The 21,484-nt window shown below is 33.2% G+C and overlaps 4 protein-coding genes across 8 annotated transcripts; 1 reads left to right on the forward strand and 3 right to left on the reverse strand.

The window, feature by feature from the left end:
* The first annotated feature begins 2,472 nt into the window (after positions 1-2,472).
* On the forward strand, positions 2,473-3,504 carry LOC105646625 (uncharacterized). The gene has a single exon (XM_012232510.4). It carries the CDS (start codon positions 2,808-2,810, stop codon positions 3,192-3,194), a length of 387 nt encoding a protein of 128 aa, XP_012087900.1. The 5' UTR covers positions 2,473-2,807; the 3' UTR covers positions 3,195-3,504.
* A 218-nt stretch (positions 3,505-3,722) lies between these two features.
* Positions 3,723-10,738, reverse strand: LOC105646624 (S-adenosyl-L-methionine-dependent methyltransferases superfamily protein). 4 transcript variants are annotated; one of them, XM_020684341.3, is made up of 13 exons: positions 10,519-10,724; positions 10,262-10,308; positions 9,940-9,986; positions 9,757-9,850; positions 9,575-9,624; positions 9,139-9,188; positions 7,969-8,077; positions 7,362-7,422; positions 7,187-7,239; positions 6,288-6,380; positions 5,663-5,726; positions 5,062-5,169; positions 3,723-4,217 (listed from the first exon to the last, which is right to left on the reverse strand). In XM_020684341.3, the coding sequence occupies exons 3-13, from the start codon at positions 9,964-9,966 to the stop codon at positions 3,976-3,978; spliced, it is 951 nt and encodes a 316-aa protein (XP_020540000.1). In that variant the 5' UTR covers positions 9,967-9,986; positions 10,262-10,308; positions 10,519-10,724; the 3' UTR covers positions 3,723-3,975. The 4 variants fall into 4 exon arrangements, with proteins under 4 accessions (XP_020540000.1, XP_020540002.1, XP_012087897.1 ...); XM_020684343.3 differs by lacking the exon at positions 10,262-10,308 and having other exon boundaries at positions 10,523-10,724; XM_012232507.4 differs by lacking the exon at positions 10,262-10,308 and having other exon boundaries at positions 10,519-10,723.
* Positions 10,739-12,137: 1,399 nt separating this feature from the next.
* LOC105646623 (26S proteasome non-ATPase regulatory subunit 7 homolog A) lies at positions 12,138-15,950 on the reverse strand. Its single transcript, XM_012232505.4, has 10 exons — positions 15,649-15,950; positions 14,898-14,990; positions 14,718-14,799; positions 14,404-14,500; positions 14,098-14,173; positions 13,851-13,909; positions 13,589-13,711; positions 12,676-12,733; positions 12,502-12,587; positions 12,138-12,417 (listed from the first exon to the last, which is right to left on the reverse strand). Exons 1-10 carry the CDS (start codon positions 15,833-15,835, stop codon positions 12,346-12,348), a joined length of 933 nt encoding a protein of 310 aa, XP_012087895.1. The 5' UTR covers positions 15,836-15,950; the 3' UTR covers positions 12,138-12,345.
* Positions 15,951-17,276: 1,326 nt separating this feature from the next.
* LOC105646622 (BTB/POZ domain-containing protein) lies at positions 17,277-20,508 on the reverse strand. Of its 2 annotated transcripts, none has more exons than XM_012232503.4 (3): positions 18,801-20,508; positions 18,642-18,688; positions 17,277-18,395 (listed from the first exon to the last, which is right to left on the reverse strand). In XM_012232503.4, the coding sequence occupies exon 1, from the start codon at positions 20,429-20,431 to the stop codon at positions 19,031-19,033; it is 1,401 nt and encodes a 466-aa protein (XP_012087893.1). In that variant the 5' UTR covers positions 20,432-20,508; the 3' UTR covers positions 17,277-18,395; positions 18,642-18,688; positions 18,801-19,030. The 2 variants fall into 2 exon arrangements, with proteins under 2 accessions (XP_012087893.1, XP_012087894.1); XM_012232504.4 differs by having other exon boundaries at positions 17,277-18,438.
* Between the last annotated feature and the right edge of the window lie 976 nt (positions 20,509-21,484).

The following is a 21,484-nucleotide window of genomic DNA, read 5'->3' on the forward strand; positions in this document are numbered from 1 at the left end:
TATGAATAATAAAATAAAATGTATATTACATAACCGTGCAAAAAGCTGTCTTCTTTTACAGTAAGAAATCACAATAACCTGTAAAATGAGCTGTCAATTAAATTACATAATTCCCTGAATGGAATTAATTTTTGACATAGCATAATATATTAATTTATAAATGTGTATTTTTTTTCTATATATCACTCTTGTTCTATAATATTTGGCATGTTTAGAATTTCACGCTCCTTAAGAAAATCATTAAATTTGTTTAAATTATAATAAATTATTGAGTAAATTGACTATATTATCCTTGCTTTAATTCTAATTCTCTAAAAAAAATATTAAATTAAAAGAATAATTACTGATTATATATAAAAAATAAATATAAAAAAAAATATTTATTAAAACCACAGTGTGACGAGTATTTTATAATAATCTATTTTCTCTTCCGAGATCATTGTGAAAAGAAGGTAATGTACATATTTTTCTAGGTTTCACACTCGACACTCCTGTGTAAACAGCCCCACTAACAGCTCATAGCCAATCCCTATAGGAGACAACACGACAAACAGGCAAACCTATTAATTGACGTTTTGGAGGTTTTGACAGCATATAAATTTTGCTAGAGTGATACTTTTCATTGTTTTTCATTGCCATGTGGAAAAGAAAGCTAGTTTAAAATAATGTACGTGACTTCAATAATTCCAAAGTTTTGCTGTATAGTTGATTGCCACGTAGTTACTAAGTTTGGCTCAAATACATTAATAAGGATTTCAGTTTTTCAAATTATACTATTTAGTTTTTGAATTATAATTATTATTATGAGATTCAACGATTAGATTTTGCATTGCATTAACAGACTGAAATATCAAAAGTAATTTTGAAGATAATTATTATTATATAATCCTTATCGTTTACTGAAATATACTACTAAATACCTCAATTTTCATAATTTTACATTATTCAATCCCTATATAGTAATTCTCCTTAAGGATGTTTTAAATATTTAATAAGTACTTAATGAAAAAATTAATCATTGGACTTAATAGTATAACAAAATTTTAATGTAGTGACTAAATAGTATAGTTTGAAAAATCTAGGTCTTTACTAGTGTATTTGATAAAATTATAGGGACTATATAATAATTGCCCCTTCACTTTGTTTAGATTTGATTTAAACTATGTTCATCTGAACTTAGTGATTCAGGATCATGCACTCTTAACTATTATTTATTTAGTCAATATTCGTCGATTCGAACAGTGACCATGAATAATACCAAATAAATATCCTGTAGCATATATATATTATATTCTATCAACTCGATCGCGTATTTCAAATCAAGATTATGCTTTTTGAAAAGAATATTATGTTTTTTTTTCTGTTCTTTGTATAAGCCGTTTATTGTTAAATTTCTGATAACAAATATAGAAACTACTTTCTTTTAATAAATAAAATGAAAGCTAAAAAAAAAAAAAACACAGAAGGTATATAAAAGAGATATGTATCCTAACTTAAACTTGAAAAAGGAGAAGATAAACTAGACAAAGAATAGTAATATACTCATCTCATCTATATGTTATCCAAATATCAATAAGGTTAGTACAAAAGAATTTCTGTATAATACCAATTTCTATAAATGACAGAGTCAACTGAATCAAAGTTGATGCTAAAGCTAATGATATTACGATAACATAACCACGTGCTACCCCCAGCTTTTATATATACATATATTTTTTTTATTTTTCTTGTTGATTACTTGACCAACCAAGAATGCAATTCCTATATAAGAGAGAAAGGAGACATAAAACTGGGGCCTTTTAGCTCCCCAGTCAAAAAAACCTTACCAGCATTCTGATTTTTTCAACAGTAATTTTCTTCTGCTAAAGTGACAAAAACGAAAGGAAAGGAAAGGAAAGGAAAGTCATTGGGTTTGTTGTTCATATTTCAGAAATGGAGAACCCCACTGTTCCATATTCAAATAGATTCCCTCTAAAATGGACCATCATGATCATCACAAGTATTCTTTTTTATCTTAGTAACAGAATCAAGAAAAGAAGAAAAATAATGGGTCCCTCTCCCCACCTCAAAAGAATAACTGATAGGAAGAGTATCATTTTTTGTCTCTCCCTCTTTGTTCCATCTTCCTCTTGTTTCCTTCCCCTCCTCTCTCTCTCTCTGTCTTTTTTTCCCTTTATTTTTCTTTTTTTTTTCCTCCCTATTCTCTCCTATAAAACTCTATCTTTGCATATATGTAAGCATATAGTGAAATTTAAACATGCAAATTCTATGCTTCTAATATGACTTTTATTTTAGAAAATAGCATAATAAGCAAAAAAAAAAACTAATTCAAAAGCTGTTGAAACAGGGCCGAACTAAACAAGCGTGAGAGTAATAGCATCTATCTAGATATAACTAATTAGTACTATTAAGCTATTGAAAATAAAATAGTAAGCTACCTGTTAGATTATCCCAGGAGTCAAATATACCACATGCATGGCTCATGCACGTATATACATTAGGTCTGTAGCTATAGTTAGTCTCTCTGCGCGTGAAGCAAGCTTGGAAAACAGTCAACCTTATCAGTTCTGTATTCCTTATTTCAATGATAAGCCCTAGTCCAATTTTTCATTTTACCTTTTATCTTTACTGTCTTTTTTTATTATAATAATAACAGCCATTATTTTTATTTTAAATATTTTCCCCTTCCCTTCTCTTTATGTCACATTAATAATTCATCAATAAATACTCCATACACTCTTACCAACTGCCTCTTCTTCCTTGTTCCAAAATTTCTCTCTGATCAGAAACAATCTCTCTGTTCAACAATGTCATGTAAGGCAAGTAAGAGAGTGAGTTTCAGTCCTGATGTCCATGAAAAGCCAATATTTCATAAAAATGAAGGCGGAATTAGAGTGACAGCAAACAGAAAGAGGGTTACCGGGATTTTCAGCTTTAGGCTACACAGAAGCTCAAAATTTTCACCGGCAAGACTACTCAGGCGACTCGGTGCTAAGGTAGTGAGAGCTGTTCGTTTCATCTCCATAAGAAGGAAATCTTCGCGGAAAGTTTCATCAGCTAGCTTAGCAAGATCAAGATCGCTTGCAGATGCAATAGATTCACAAAGAGCTGAAGCTATAGAAGATTGTATTGAGTTCTTGAATTCTTCCTCCTCTTTACAGAGGTCAAATTCAGTTTCTGCAAATTCTTGTTAGAAATTTCAAAATCATGGATAATAGAGTAGTAATATGTAAATGAAAGGAAACAAAATGTCCATGATTCATTGTCATAACAAGTTTATGATTATGCAAATCACAACAATATATCAAGAGGAAATCATCACTTCACAATACAGGTATATACAGGTTAAAGCTGTAAGTTGAAAGGACAGTAATTTTCATTCAATGTAGCATCACATTCTTGTGAAAGTCTAACACACGACATAAATTTCATGTATGATAACTCAACATTATACAACTAATAGAAACAGACCACTCCAAGGGTGGGGCAACCCTAGGTGGTTGAGCCCATCCAACACTCGAAAGGTAGGGTCACTATCACAGCAATGACACCAAAAGCTTAGAGAATATCCCACTTGGTGTTACTTTTTTATTTTTCTTGAACTGCACTTCCAATTCACTTTATTTCTATTGTTTTTACTCCAATGGCACAGCCCAACTTGCACTAGATACTCAAATCACAATAGGCACACGAGTCACAAGACTTAAAAGAAGAGGGAAAAATTCTGCAATGTCATCATTCATACCATTTAGCTAATATAATTGTAAGTTACACAAAATTGTCTCATGTACATATTCCAGACAAATATGAAAAATATATAAACTGCCAACAACTTAGACACAATAAATAACAAATCATCATGAGAAATAGTTCTTAGGACATAATAATCATTGTATGTCTGCCAGTAATATGCAAGTCCAACACCCTTTGAAAATTGTTTAGCTCCTGTAAAGGGAAAAATATTGAAATGCAAGTTCAAGAATCCAAAGAGAGTTTTTCAAGCTCTCGGATACCATGATTAGAAGCTTTCTTCATTTCAAGAGCTCTCTTATAAGGAGGGGCAATTGGCGGTTGTACAGGATCTAAACTCTGATAAGTGCCCTCAGCAACTTTTGGTAGCGGATATGATCGGTCAGAGTCGTACCCACTGAGGTCCCCACAAGCCAGAAATGGGATATACACCTTATTCGGTCCTTCCAACCAACCACTACCGCAATCTGTAATGTCTCAAATGCAATTACCACAAAATTATTATTATTTTTTTTTTGATAATAAATTACCACAAAATTATTGAAAATCCAGCAATGAAAAACAAAATATACTTCAAAGACCTTTAGAAGAATCAGTAACCAACAATTTAACTATATTGTATAATACCGTGTACCTACCACAAACTAGAGGCTGAACACAGAATAGATTAAAAAAGAAAAAAGAAAAAGAAAAGAAAGATTCTGATAAATGATTTCATTACTCTAGAAGATTTTAAAAAGTGTTATATCTTTATAAATATCGAAAAAGGTACTTTTTTAAGTCTTAGCCAAACGGATGGCATTCCCTCAAATTAAATTGGAAAGCATCAGGCTATAATAAGACAAACTGCAGAGTAGGGTGGCAGCTAGCACTGATCATGCAAAACCAATTCAACGTTCAACATTCCCTTGATGGATGATTGCTTATTCATTCTGTGCCTGCAATTCCACTATTATTTCCAGAAAAGTTATGTGTTCAATCATTTATTCTTTACGGCAAAAGGAAATTAAATAATATAAGCCACAAACTTTGCTAGTTCTGCATCAGTTGTCCCATAGAGGATTAAAATACGAAAAAGCTTTATGATATATTCTTTGCTTTGTGTGATTGGTCATGAATTGCAAAACATTTGACATTTGTCACATCATTCGGAAGATGTCTCTGTTTATAATCCGCCAGAAAATATAATTATTCAAAAATAGAATAGAGCACTAAGCAAAAACAACAGTTCATATGGAAGTACATATAAATGCACATGTACATAATACATAAAATAATAATTTAAATTCACATATGAAATAGTTAAATTACCTAGATCATCCATGCCTGAGGGGCTTCCCACCTTTTCTAGCAGACGATGCAAGTCTTTTGGATTAAATCCCCCAGGAGGGGAATAATTTTCACAAACTGCAAATGCCTCTGCATTAGAGATGATAATAATGTTAGCATTTAGGCATTTCATCCTGTATTGTGCACAGCATGTAAGATCATCTACTGGTTTCATGCCCATCACAACTGATCGCGTTGCCCTGATTGATCCACCTCCACTGCTTCGTGGATAAGAATGGTGGTTCCCACTTAAAATTGCCCAAAATATCCTTTCACTCAGTTGCATCTACCTTAATGGTTTTTGGATTCCTAGAAAGATCTCTCTTGCAAAAGTATGCATGTGAAGCAAGAAAAATCATGGAAACCAAGAATTTTCTAGTTTATTAAGAATCAACTTGAATTGAGTTTCATAATTTATGTTGGACAAGGAAAATCATTTTGTTCACATGGTTATCTTATATATTGGCAGCATTGCAGCAGCTCAGTCATATAGAAGTTTTTTAATTCAGTCAACAGATTCAATTGTACATAGAACCATATAGGTGGATTACCAAGTAAAAAAGAAAGAAGAAAAAGAAAATACCTATGCTGGAATTGCGGCTACTTTTTGGTTTTGCAAAAGTTACAACAGGGAAAAATAACTTCAGCTGCGACAGAGAAACAAACAACATAAACAGTCTATTTGAGTTCAGCTAACAACAAGAACATTTCATCTGATCATGGTCTTCAAGCACATTGACGAACCAAATGAACAAAATTGAAAAGGGAGGAAGCTGAGGTGGGGACATCCACTAGCATTTCCAATTATATGCAGAGGAAACTGATCATTCAGTTACCAATCTGCAGTCAACAACTCCACATCATATAAGTTTAACACTTTACATCTGGCATCTATAGACCTTACCAAGGAGCTTATTTTCCATCCCAGAGAAAAAAAAAAAAAAAAAAAAAAAGCTACTTGGCTTGGGGTTAACAATTCAATTATCCTTGGTTTTGTTTTTATCGGTCCAACATACCTCTGCTTAGTGATCAAACTTACATCAGAAACTGAAATGTTAGCCTCGCTAATTGTCTACAAATTTCCAAACACGTAACACAAAATTACCATAATACAATATCTGCCTTAGAATGTTGGGAAATGATTGAAGTAATAAATAAGTTCACAAACTAAATCCTAAAATGGGGATTATAACAAGCACTTTAAGTACCTGGCAGTAGAGAAGACTTGTATCTTTTCCTCGAAATATCTTTGCAATAAACTTCCCACCTTCCCTGAGTACGTGTGTGACAATTGTCAAACCCTGCAAACAGTATGATTCAGCACGGATACTTCCAGTCTAATTAAAGAAACCAGAAAAAGATTCACAAACAACTCAGGAACAAACACATGAATAAGAGACATGGGAAAAACCATAAGGTGGAGAACTGCTAGATGCTTTAGTAACTGAGCCGTTGGGAAAAAAAACAACACGCATTACATTCTTCTCAAACATTTAGTTCAAGGTAATGATCGGTAAATTCAATTGCAGGCCTGCAACTCACTTTGGGTTGAGCAGTCTCTAAGAGATATTACAATAGAACAATATCTCTTGATTGAAACACTATGAGAACCAAATCATTATCATTGACTCAACACTTTTGTTCTGTTTGGAACAGTTTCCTCCTCAATCAAATCATCAACTTGTATAGTCAGCACATATGAAAATAGATTTCATTGCTGGCCACCTTCAACATCAGGCCATCAGCCAACAGCCACAGTACTGAAAAGTTTTGGAACTAATTCTGGTGAGATTCAAAATAATAAGCGAGAAGTCCATGATTCTCAAGATTATTTAGGATTAACATAGACATGCAAGTGATAACTGTAATGAAGCAACAGGGAAGACCTACAAAAGTGAATGAGGTAAACCTTATAAGAAAACATTATCATGATTGCCAATGTCTAATATTTGGAATTAAAAAAAAAAAAAAAAAATCAGCGAGACTGTAATGTGGTGCAGATATTTTCATGTGCATCACAGGTATTCAGATTCCTTCACGAAAGGAAAGTACAATGGTTAAGCGAGTAGGAGTGAACATCCTAGACCAAGGAATATAAAACTCTTACAGCTAGTATGAGTTGGGACTGTACAAATTCATCCATGTCATGAAGACCAGTGACTGCAAAATAGAGCAGAATAGAGCAAGCTTAGGAAGTATAAATAATACTTCACTGTATATTAACCAAACAATAAGGTAATTAACCATTTAATATGAAGTTATAATTATAGTGGTTATTTTACCATCTGGTGCACCATCACACACAACCAGGTCAGCCTTGCAGCCATCAAAATGTCTAATGACCTGTAAAAAGAACAACGACCAATGAAGAACCATCAATTATGTAACAATGACAAAGCAAACTGACATATTTATCATACTAAAGTATAAGTATGCACATATCAAAAGAAACAAAATGATAGATAAAAGTGGAAGAGCATTCAACAAATCCAACTAACCGGCAGAGCCTGAGACTAATTATATAATCATTCTACTACTCTATAACATTTGGAGCTCATATTCCCAATGTTTTCTTTTTAGCATTCCTAGAGCCATTTAAGCATGAGTCCAACACATGCTACTCATCCAAGAAAGGAGCCTTTGGAACTGTACACACCAATGATAGACTATTACCCAGTGATTCAATAGACAGCATCAGTACAGAAAAATGATCCCTTGGGGAGAGTAAAAGTAACAACGTCTGCTCATGAATGTTCGATTATATTCTAATCAAATTGAGATAATTCAATTAGGAACCATTAAATTTAAAGCAAGAGTGAACTAGACTTTCTACACAAGGTGAACAATGCATGTGAATATTGAAGTAAATAACTATCTTCAGCTCCTCACCACTTCAGCTGTTCGGGCATTCGTGATATCACCCTGTACTTGGATAACACCTTCGATTGGAGCCATGGGTTGCAAGTCAATAGCCACAATAAGAGGAAGATCACCATCACTGCAAATCACAAATGAGAAAGTACCATCACATGAGTAAAGAATAACTTTAATTTTTTCTTTCATTTTTTGGCAATAAAAGTTTTAGTTTTAAATATTTCTGTAACACAATGATATGTGAGGACTTGTGTATGGAGGTGTGAACAATTTGAGCCGAGTGTTAAGGTGTTCAGGCTTGCCAAGGCTTATTCTAATCAAGCTCAAGCTCAAATTTCACTATTTAAGCTTGGTTGGAATATCAGTCACCAATGTTGAACGAAGTTCAATACTGTAAGTGAGTCTCAAGCTAAGAAAAGAATTCTAACTGTTTTTCAATGATTTATTTACAATTTTTAATGAAATATAAGAACCACATCAGCAAATCCTACAACATACGGAATTAAATAGAAGGATCAACGGTCACATATTTTAAAACAAAAAAAAAAAAAAAGAAAAAAAGAAGAGTATGTTTACTCTTTAGCTTATATAAGCAGCTAACCAAAACATAAATAAACCCATTACCTGTTCAAGAATATGACTTCAGTCATGCTCACCTGTGTTCATATTTGTTCATTTATTAAACCAGTCGTAAGTTTCTGCTTATATCATTCATTTAACTTTACAAATGAAATATATAACTTCTAGCAAGCTCGTTCTTTTGCCTACACCTTTGTGCAATCACGAGACACAAATAAACTAATATAGTATACTTGACTCAATTAACATGTAAAACAGATAACAAGCAAGTAAAACGTCAATTCACATTTAAAAGAGATCATCTATAGGCAAGCCTTTGTCATGCATGCCAAATGTGCAAGGTTGTGGCCAATCTAACTCTCACCTGAAAAAGCGGAAGTTTCAAAATTAAGACGAGCTACAGCTTCAATGTAACTCAAGCAACCAGATTCAGATATGATAGATCTCATAATGTACATATCCTCAATCTCTTTCAAATTTTTCAACAGGCAAGGCATTATTAAAGCACTTAATTTCGAGTGGAGGCTTAACCCCAAGATTGATATGTGGCCTTCTATACATTTTCATTTAAACATGTAGTTCAAAGTTAACAGATTGAAAATTAACCTTGAATCTTGTGAAAGCTTTGCTGGCAGATATAATTTACGACTCAAAACCTGCAAATGAGAAGCACCAAAAAATAGTCAAGTTGCTTTATGCACGACCGCCTCAAACAGCATAACTGTAAGGTAAATATAACATATGATATGATGGAATATCAATAAAGATTTACTGCTGCCAACATGCCAAAATGAAGAGAGTTCCAAACTTCATTCAGTAAGACGAAAATTTTTGGTACCCAGAATGAAAGAGTTTTAGCTGACAATAGGGATAGAGAAGATAAGAGGGCAAGAAAAAGGCTGATAGTAAACCACTGAAATTGATTTATTTCATAGCTTACAGCTAAAATATCATAGAAAGAGAGATACTGTTTCATCTTTCCATATTCAGGTTTTTAAATAACAATGATATCATGGATGAACATCATTCAAATGAAATATACCTGACTCCAGCTACCTGGCGCAGCACATAAATCTACTACACGCTTCACCCCTACAAATCAAATCATGATCGGAAAACAGAAAGAGAAGAACAAACCGCTACCTGAATTAGCATATTCTATTCATTGTGACTATTGAGATAGAAAAAATGAACCAACTTAGAGAAAGACAAAAGAGATTGAACCTTCAAATATGTTGAATTCTTCATCTATCTGAAGAAGCTTAAAGGCACTTCGAGCACGCCAACCTTCTTCTTTTGCTTTTCTATAGTAGATATCCTGCAGACCAACTATCTCATTCTCATAACTCGCAAAATGTAGTAACTTTGGACGAAGAAAAGATGAACTTTAATATGAGCTTAGCTTACCCTTTTATCCCTCGAGGCCTTTCCCATGTTTTAAGCCTTCACTACTTCTGCAGATGCCAAACAACATTACAGCAGGGTTAGTTGGTTAGATAAAGAATTGAAAGAAAGAAAAAAAAGACAGCATGATATCGTATATCGTAGACATAATAAAGCAACAGTTTTCAAATGCATTTTCGAAGTCCATTATTAAACAGCTAAAATTTTACTACTGAAAAAAAAAAAAAAAAGCAAAAGAAAAGAATTATTGATTTTTTTTTCTCTTTTTATTCTGTTTCCTAGGACCAGGAGTAACCAAATTCGAACCAGACATTTCTTCAAGCACCTTATGTGCAAAGCTAGAACTTAGATAGAAGACGGCGTAGGCAATTCCTTCAGTCGCCCAACAAGTAAACATAAACAAAACTTTTATCATCACATGATAATGGGATTAAGAGAAAGGAAAAGACGATATGAACGACAACGAAACTTCGCGTATTACTCACAGAAACCAGTTTTGACAAGAGGCAAAACCGAGCAAATATTGGTTAAGAGAGGGGAAAAATTGTAAAAAAAACCGAAATAAAAGATACGAGAACTAACTTGCTTTTGGTTTTGGCTACTGTTTCAGATTCAGGTCTGGTTAACTATCAGGCGGTGACTACGGATTTCTTCCCGGGCTAAAAGAAACTCTGTAACGAGCAAGAAGCAAAGAAATAAAAAAGGAGCCAGAACAGAATTCTGTAGCGTTTGCCGGTATAACGTTTCGGCCTTTTCCAGGTACTGAGTTCTGTTACTCTCGAGAAAATCTGATTGGGCCTCGTTGCCTTGGGCCCTCATTTGCCTGCTATGCATTAATAAATTTCTATATGTAGTATGACCAAATTTTTTTTTTTTTTCCCTTTCAAAAAAATTTTTTTTTTTTAAATTGATTGTATACCTAATGAGTCGAAATAACACCGCATATTATATAATAAGGATAATTTTCTTCTTATATCACAAAATTGGTGAAAACAATTTAGTTGATCAAATTCACATGAGTGAGAAAATCAATCAGACCACTGTCTGACTGGCAGTATGATTAATAATTATAATTAATAATTTTAGTATGGTACATTAACTATATTAACAAAAATAATAATATTATAAGTAGTTTTTCTTTGTTTTTAATGTTTATTTATATAATAATGTAAAATAAAAAAATTTTTACATTCACTTATACACTTATAGAATTCAATTATACACTTATAGAATGTTTGGTTCAATTGATATTTGTTTTACAACTAACAGCAAAGTTGTTAGTAGCTGATAGTTTTTTGACGAGTAGCTGATGAAATTAGTTGCAACTGTGTTTTAAAAGTTTTTCATATTAGGTAGTAGATGATTTTTATTTATAATATGTTGTACTTTATTACTCTCGTTAAAGTAATTACTAATAAAATTTTATTTTTTTCAAATAAACACTTTTTTTACATTCATTTTATTTATAGTTATTTAAAAATAAAATTTTTATTAAATACCATTTAAAATTTAATTAATATTTTTATTTATATAATACATTAAAATAAAACATAATATATTCACATTAAATTTTAAAAAAATATACATATATATACATTATACATCATAATATATAAAATAATTAAGTCCTTAATGATCATTTTATATTTTTAATAACAACCGCTATCAAAATTACACGTGTATATATGCTATGATCAACTGAATGTATATATGTGCTATGATCAACTCAATCAAACGGAAACTTATGTATGCAACATCATTGATTTAACACTTTCAACCTTTCAAATTATCTTTTTCATAGTTTTCATGAAGAAGAGTGTTCGGTCACATGAACATATATAATATGTTAACGAGCACATTAAGAAGTTAAAAAAATATATACATAAAAAAATCTGATTTCTCATTATTGCTAAATACTTTGTTGTAATTTTCTTGAAACTCAATACCGTGTCAGCCTCTCTCATTGAAGCTTGAAAGTTGAAATTTCACTGCTTTTCAGCAAAGTAAAAGGTACAAAGTCATTTTTCTGGCCGTACTCGACCCAATTAAGCATCATCCTAATAGGGACAGTGCTTCCTTAATCCCTCGTGCTCCAAGCTATAAATTAAATGGGTGACATGAAAGAAGGCCAAAGGTGCTGCCAGTGGCCAGGGACTCGATGTGATAGAATAATAGTTTCAGGTCAACGCATAAGCGCATCATTGAGAATGGATTCTAATTTTAAATGGTTTGCAATAATACCGAGCAAAATGTATTTTACTGTCATATAACAAATCAAGATCGGTAGGCGCCTTGTCAGTTTTGATTCCAGTATTAAGAACACAAAATTGCCTAAATGTCACCCAACAAAAACTATTACACTCTATGCCCTAGCAGTTTGAGCTCTGTTAATGCCTGAATAATAGATTTTCAGCTTCCATTGGCAGTTGGAACCGTTGCGGGTTTTGCATCCTCAGCTTTCTCATGTTCTTTGTTGAGCATCTGAAAACCAATTTGCAAGTAAATGACAAGTCAGGAACATTCACAAGAACATTTATTACCTATTTGCATGGAAAATGCTATTACCTTGTTATTAATTAAGTTGTGGAGTGCAATGACACTTCGGATGAGTGACGAGAGATATATAACCAACATCATATCATTTGTCTTGACTGCCAGAAGGGATAAAAATAATCAATGACCTATGAAGTAGATATTGTTAAGGAAAAAGAATATATGCTGCCATTGACTTGTAATTACCGGCAAAAGCCTTGATCAGCTCGGTCACATTAAGATTTGGCAGTAGGTTGAACACATCCTGAAGAAAAGTCGATCATAAGAAAACACGGTCAACAAAATTGAAAAAATTGAGTGACCTAACAGAACTAGCAGAGTGAGTCTTAATGCATTAACAAAATTAGTCAGACTTTAATTTTGTTACAACAAAAACAATGTTGCTAGGCTATTGAGATATGATAAGCAAGTAAAGTTAATTATAAACTAGTTCTCTAATTAAAGATAGGCTATTCATAGTCCGCAAAAAGAAAAATGGCAGCAGTGACCTTATTAAAACAAAATAAATGTTGAATACTTCTACTGATGGTATATCAATCGACCATGCTGAAATTTAGTAATAAAATCAGAGGGAAATTCTAAAACTAAGCCTACCACCATATAACCAAATGCACATAGAACATAAATGACAATCTAACAGATACTGTTGAACTATTTCATAAGCAGCTAAAGACTAAACTCAAACCTCATTATGCCTCTTAAGAGTCATCAACAAACTTGATAAAAATATAAATGTATTTAGCATTCTAAACAACTCGACTAAAACTTGATCCTGAACTAGTTAGGGTTGACTAAACAGACACATTTCTTCCATTACATTTGCTTTAGGGATAAATGCATTAATTAGCAATTAATAGAAACTTGATCAAATTGCCATGTAGTTATATGCTCAAACAATTCAATACCCAAGAAATTTGAGCATTTTATTTCAATAATTGAAACAATAAGTCTATTCTATTTAGGGTGAAAAAATGAAGAATCATTTGGCATATGTGATGAGAGTATTATATTACATATTATGAACAGATTAGTACCTTTTATATAAAAAAGGAAAAGCAAATGGTAAGGTGCAATAACAAATATTTAGTAAAACACAAACCTGTAAATGGTAAAGTATCTCATGATTTAATGGAAGCTTTCCATCAATGACAAGATCAAGGTAACCGCGTATTTCTCGTAATCGTGCATCCAAGCCCTTCAAGGCTGTAAGTTTTCCAGTAACCTAAGCAGAGAAAAGCAAATAATGATTCTTCCCTCTCTTTGTTCAGCTATAACTTCAATATTGATAAACTCAAAAAGGTAACTAAAAAAAGAAGAAGAAAGCTCAATTATATCACAGAAAATTTGTGAGAAGAAAAAACCTCGGTTGCAAGTGTGCTGATAGTCGTATCCTTCACATCCCGTAGCAAGTGCTCAACACCTGTTGATGGATAACAAAAGTATCAGAAATGTAAATCAATCTCATACTAATACAGGTGAATCTTAACTGCATATTAGTCAGAACCATGAACAGAAAGCAATAATAATAATAATAATAACAATAATAATAAAAACAAACAGAAAGCAGACATCCTGACAGGAGAATTTAATTTCCATATGAAACCATACCAATTTCCTCAACTTCGTGAGCAGCAATTTCTGAAGGCACATGAACAAAAACCTTCTGGCTCTTTTGAGTGGCATTCTGTTATCATAATAAAAAAAATGTAAGGGAAAAATAGAGCAACCATCAAGCGATATTAACATCCCTTTTGAGGACATCTGACAAAAATGATACGTAGGGGATATTAAATAACTCCTTGAATTTTTAACCTTTCCTTAACATCCTGTGAAATGTCCTTGACAATTAAACCAGTCATATCCATTTTCCAAATAATGCATACAACTACCAGAGAAAGAATTAACTTTTATTACCTCTTTAACCTCTTCAACATCATAGTACGCCTTTGTGGGTATTCCCAACTCCTTAGGCTGAACATCAATAATGACCAAGACGGGATTTTGGACATAGCTACATAATCATACATCATGTAATTACAAAATGTGGACCACAAAAGAATTACTGTGATCTAAGTAGAAGTCTCATCCTAATTGGAAGGCAGAAGCCTGAAGGAGTGATAATGAACACAAAGACACGGCGGTAGAATAGAATAGAATAGAATAGAAAGTGAAAAGAAATAGGTGTTAGAACTTGCAAAACGACAAAGTAAAAGAGGGCATTATCTCACTTGTGGAACAACTGGTGAATATCTAGATCATTCTCCCGCAGCTTGGGGCCTGTACTATACCAACCTACAACATGCTCCTTGGCTGAAAGAATTGATGCCACGGCATCATAACACATACATGGAGATAAATAACAAATCAAAATACGAATAACCATTTACATAAATCGAAACATGAATTACCATTTATCCTTTTGAACATTGAAAACATAGATTCATGGTAGTTATGGTCAAGAAACCATATACTTGGATCCTTGTCATCTTCTTCAAAGGGCACTGAAAATGCAAAATGCTACTATAAGAAAACTACCAAGAATACTCATTTTAACAATCCATATCCACTATGTTTAAAAGATACAGTATGATCTAAAAACACATCCTTATCTGAGCAAGCTACGTTGCTTTTTCTCCTCATAACCAAATCTACAAAATTTTACAACTTCTGATCCAAAGAAGAGGAAATCCCTTTGAAAACAAAATAGCCATACGGCTCCTCATGACTATCTCATTAGCATGGACTCCAATCTTCTTCAGCTAAAAGTTCATTGTCTAAGAAGGAACTGGGTAACAAGGTAGGTAAAACCACAATCGCTAACACACTCAATTGAGTATTTGGCAATCAATATTCTAAAGTAACACAATCAGAAATTGAACCTTACAACCAAAAGTATAAACTCTCCATAATTAACCACACAAAATAGGAACCAAAAAACAAACTAATAATAGCTCTGGAACCTCACTATCAAACAAGGTCCATTGCATAAACCCTAATCCACTGTTCGAATAAGTAAACTGAAAAACCCTAACTAACTCTATTACAGAGAACCTCGAGCAAAAAAAATTAGATCTAGCACGCAATAACAAAATTCAACAGTGAAGCAAGAACTAAAAGAGGATATTATCGAATTGAATATAAATATATTATTTATAGGACCTGCATAGCTGTTCGTGACATCGACGGTGCCCTTAAAGGAGCTACCGAGTAAGACCCCGATGACTCGCTTGCGAGTATCCTTAGCAACTCGGGTGTAGTTGTCGACGATGCTCAGCAGAACCAGTGGATGCACTATCACCTTCTCTATTGGTCTTGATTGAATCTGCTGTGTCTTTATCACGTCCATTGCCAAATTCTTTTAGCTTGCTCTCGAGAAGATGATTGCTCTGTCACTTGCCTTGCAAAACCCTTTTCTTTTTCTGCTTTCTACTATTTCTACTTTCTACCCGCTTCTTCTCCTACCAGCAATCGTTTCGGTTCTTCGTTAACCGGTTAACCCGATACCATATATTTCGGGTCTAAAACGTTTATTTTCAAAAAAAAAAAAAAATTCATAACTATTTTTTATTTGTTATGATATTAAAAAATAGTTTAACATATTATAATTTTCAATTTATAAGACAAAAAATATGTAGGATTATAAAAATTTATATTTAAAAATTAATCATTTAATAAATAATATAAATTATAATAATCACTAATGATAAATATTATGACTTTTTATAATATTGATAATCTGTGTTGGTCAGTGATAATACGATAATGGTTCTCAATGAGCAGTGTATCAATAAGTATATTGAATAGGTGTTTATAAATTATAAGTTTGATATTCTATTATAATAAATTTACCAATATTTCAAAAATATTTTTCTTTATTAAGAGAGAAGTCATCTTTAGTTCTGAAAAAATAGTTTTTATAATTAATTTTACTTAAGGCTTCAAATAAAAGAAAATCCAAAAAAATTATCTAAAATTATATTTTTAGAAAAAACCGAGCCCCAATTTAACATGTGATTTTCCTCGGATTTCTTACCCGCTTTTGAAATTTTATTTCATTTTATCTTTTAGAATTTTTTTTTTGAAGGTTAGAACAATTTCATTTTAAGAGTATATATTTTACTACTTTTAAAATTATGTTAATATACAAATCATATAAAATAAATACATTAAATATTTAACTTAAGATTTAATATATAATTTATTTAACTGAAAATTTAAAATATAATATATCAAATCACTACATTGACCTTGAGGTTTAAACATTCAGCTATGTTCTTTTGTACAATTTATCCAATGAACACAAAATCTATCTCTCTTCGATGGAGTAGTTTTGAATTGTCTTCCATATTTTTTTTTTTCTTTTCTTTGTGCATCCAATCACTATAGAATAATAAATTCTCACATCGTCTAAAAAGCCTTCTAAAAATTGTCTTTTAAATTTTTTTTGTCTTTTAAAATTTTTTTTGACCCGTAGGCTTGACATACCAAATAAACAATGACATTAGCCCATTCAATTCAAGGCTATGATTTCTCCCACCATATGATTTCTTTTACTTAAAATTAAATTAATCAACATTTCCGATATATACTAACAATCAGGTATTTTGCCAGTAGTGTCGGTTCAGTGCGTTGTTTTCAATTCTTCCATTCCAACCGTCGCTCTTAGGTGGGCAATAGATGAACTTCATTGGTAACCCTAAATGAGGTTGGTGCTATTCCCTAGCCTTCGATTGGGAGAGCTCCTGTCACCTAAACTTGCCTTCACCAAAAATAAAAATAAAAAGTACTTTAAAAAAATCAATTTCTTTTGTACTTTGATGAAAATTCAAGCCTTTTCAATTCCGATAGTCTTCATTCTTTAACACATAGATTATGGAGTTGTTAAGCAAGAACTGACTGGCAACAAAAAAAAAAAATATTCAAACCAACCAAAATAACGACTGATCCACAGTTGAGTTTACTCCGTAAAATAAAACGAAATCAATGTTACTTCTAAGGGCAGAGGAGACCATTATATCATCCACCTCAATTCCCAGTCGCAGATCCCCGCATTTTACATCTGATAGTCCATTCGCTAAAGCTTTAATCACATTCTCATAGTAATTTCCAACCACTAAAGTCAGTTCTGAAAGGTTAACACAGAAGTCTTGGTATTTAATTGAGGGTTATCAGAATCAATGAATCGCTGTACCTGAACCCTTCTCTCTGCGAAATATTCAAGTCTGTCCAACGCAGGTACTGTCTGACACTCTCAAAAAGCTGTCACTCAAAACATCCCCATGTGCAAAAGTCCATTTCACTACTTCGCATGAATCGCCGATTGCTGTCCTAGCAGCCAGAGTAAATGATAATGATTGAATTTCTTCATTGGATATCTACTAATCTCAGTCTCATCATCAGACTTAAGACGGCAAAGGACATTCTGATGACCTGACCATTCATTAAGGCATACCCAGCAAGTGTCAACATGCACAATACAAACACCCAAAGATTTTCCCAATCCGTCACTTGCAGCAAGCAAATTTCCTGTTCTCCACTAATGAATCATGGTTAGCCTTCAAATTCCACTTGTATGAAGCATCAGATTCAACTGAACGATGAGCTTCCTTGTTACAAGTCCAGCAAAAGCTATGAGAACCAGCACAAGAAATATCAAAACCTTGATATTTATCAACAAGTTCACTAGCATTATCACAATTTTCACCAGGTCACCACTTTCTCGTCTTGTAGTCATCCACACAAGACTTAAAAGAAAATGAGAATACTTCTCCTTTTCTTCAAAGGCAATGCATCAAACACCATATCTTCACCACCAGCAACTCCACTAGAACGTTGAGGACATCATGAATTCAAACGTTGAGAACCATAGTTTACAAACCAAGCTAATATAATGAACCCAACAATTTCTACAAAAAGGATGACCACAAGCAACAGCATTAATTTCCTCTCCTGAATAGGTAAAAAACAAATACAACAAACAAATTCGATAGAGCTCTCATCAACAGAGACATTAAATTCTAATGGAGGTATATTAAAGAGAAACAACGGGTTACCAACACAATTCAATTTTGTAAACTCTTAACTTCTTATTTAAGTTAGTGACAACAGATATTGACAAGAACATGCTAAAAATTGGCAAAATATATTATTACCTGCAATTTTGACAAATGATGCCATGCCTGCCTATCATGACAGTTATCTGGAAAAAGAATCAGTCACAGAGATAATCAAGCAAAAACACAGTAGCACATCCATTTAAACTAGAAAATGAGCAAAGCAAATTACAAACACAAAAAGGAAATTCTACGAACCTCCATATTGAAGAGACCCACTTCTTTTGAAGAGTGAACATTCCATCTCTTCAACATCTATGAGGATTGAGTTTGAGCTCGAGAAGATCCTATAATAACACAATAACTGGAAAGGCAACGAGTTTTAATCCAAATTTAACTTCAATTTCATACGTTTCGAGTTAACTACTAGATTATTACAACCAAAGTTCTCACTTTCATCTGCAATAATTTACACATGAGGGTTACAATCACAAAACCGAAATTGCACCGGAAAAAAGAGAGCTTTCCCACACTTCAATACCCTCAACATCTTCTCTACTAACAAACAGCCTATTTCCACCTCCTTCGATTTTCTTAATTATCCCTCTTTCTGAATCCTCCATTTTATTCACGAAATTCCGTCTATACAACTCTTCACCTATCAAATTCTCACTCTTTATTCCATTTTCTTTCTCTACCACTTTTGACCAAACCTCTAAAGACCCTTCTCTTCCCACAAAAACCTGACCCTTATAGCAATGAATCACACTATCAATTAACCCGCCAGTGAATCTCATACTTGGGTTTTTATCTTTCATATAAACCCACGGATCATCCCCTAAATTACGTAAATCCGCCATTGCCAAATCTCCAGACTTAGAACAAATCTTGAACAGAGTCGAATTCTCTATATCGACATCAACGTCAGCAAACGAATCACCAAACCTGCTACTCCGGCCCGAACCTGGTTCATTCGTTTCCCAAACCACAGCGTCAGCCCTTGGGTCCCACAATCTAATATATCCTGTGTAACCAAACGCCCCACTTGTGACCGCCGTTCCGACTAGCAGACCGGTATCGGGAAGCCACGTCAGCTTTCCCGGAACCATATGCTTAGCTGAGCTGCCAGATTGCCTGGTGATCTCACGGACGATCTGGAGCGTTGATTTATCTACTATTAATATGCAATTCTCTTTATGTTGACACTCGAAGGAAGCAAAAACTTGATCAGGTGAATCAGTAATTGAAGTTACTCTGGCTTTATAGATTCTAGGATCGGAGGGATCAGTCCAGTGGATTGACCCTAGGTGGCGAGCACCGCAAAAATCATAGAAATGAAGTCCAGCGTCGGAATCGGATCCAATGGCCGCAACTTCAGGCAAGACTCTTCGGATTGAGGTGATATCATCAAGATGAGTACGAATAGTGCCGGCATGACTGAGATTCCAGTCATAAGATGAAATTTGGCCACCGTGTGCAATCCAGACGGAGCCGTCGCCAGCTGCGGCAGTGAAAGTAGAAGGAAGGCCATCAGAGGCGGGGTGGATGGTGGCGACTTGAGAAGCATCGATACCAGATAGAGGCGGCGGAGACATAGCCAATCGAAGCTGAGACTCGATTCCATAGTAAGTAGCCTCATCGGCGAGCTCTTGCTTGGAGAAGCGTTGAGCAGAAGAGGGTAAGCGATCAGAGCGGAGGAGAGACAGAAGAACGGAGAAGATCTCAGGGTCACGGTCAATGAAAACAGGGTCAGGAGAAGGGCGGGTGGAAAGGGCGGCTAAGAGAGAGTCTGGACCCCCGGATTGGAGAGTGGAAATGGTGGTTTCGAAAAGCTTGCCCCCGACATTGAGCTTGATACGATCGGTGGGATTAGGGATTTGGTTCTCCATTAAAATCTTTTCCCGTCCTTGTCTTTGCTCAGAACTTTAATGGTGAAGATTTATGTTATCCATTACTTGTATTGTTGTATAATACTGCTGCATCTATGTTATTGAACTAAAAAGACAAAAAAAATAAAAAAAAATAAAAAAAATAAAATAATAAAGAATACTGTTACTAAAAGAAGGAAAAATATAACTTGCTACATGAATTATGGTGAAATAATGAAAAATTAATATATAAGCACCTTTATTTTAAAAAATTAAGAGCTTCTTAAATTATATCTCGAGTAACAATTTAGGTATACGTGATTTATTTAGATGAAAATATTGAAAATGGGAGCCATTGACAAATGAGAGTGTTGTTCCTCTTAAGCGATGAGGAGATGACAGTGAAAGTGTGAAAGAGAGATTTTCTTTTTCGTAATTTAGATATTATTCTGTTGATGTGTATCTTCGAGCAATGGAGTCTGATAGTGCGACTTATTTCTCCGTTTATGCTATTAATGCATAGTTTTTAACTCGTCCATATTCATCGTACACAACAAGTTTTTGAAAAAACAACCCAAACATAGAAGATTTAGAGAAATTATTTTATCGTCCAAATCAATTAAAGAATCAGTTGCTGCAATGAAAATTTATATCGGTCAAGATTATCTTCAACTGGAAAAATCCAATATTATTTCTTTTAATTTTAGTTTTATTATTTAAAAGACTATAGATAATTATTTTATTGTTTGAAGGATCAACGAATTTTCTATTAATTATGATAGTAAGTTCTGTATTTAGTCTAATTTAGTATTTATAATACTTGATTTTATTATAATGAATTATATTTCTCCAAAAAGAAAATATTGAGAGGACTAATTGTAATTTCAAATGTACGGGACTGTACTGTATTTTTTTTTTTTCCAGATCAAAGTGTTAACGAAATCATAAATTAGAAATTTTATAATTGATTTTAGAAAACAGATGTATTTATGTATTAATTTGACCGTATATGTAATACCTTGAATTTTTATTTTCAAACATTATCCAATTAAATTTAATGAACCGACAGCTTGG

The sequence above is a fragment of the Jatropha curcas genome, chromosome 2 (genome assembly GCF_041381405.1).
Source record: "Jatropha curcas cultivar XTBG-Jc1 chromosome 2, XTBG_Jcur_1.0, whole genome shotgun sequence".
NCBI classification, from domain to species: Eukaryota; Viridiplantae; Streptophyta; class Magnoliopsida; order Malpighiales; family Euphorbiaceae; genus Jatropha; species Jatropha curcas.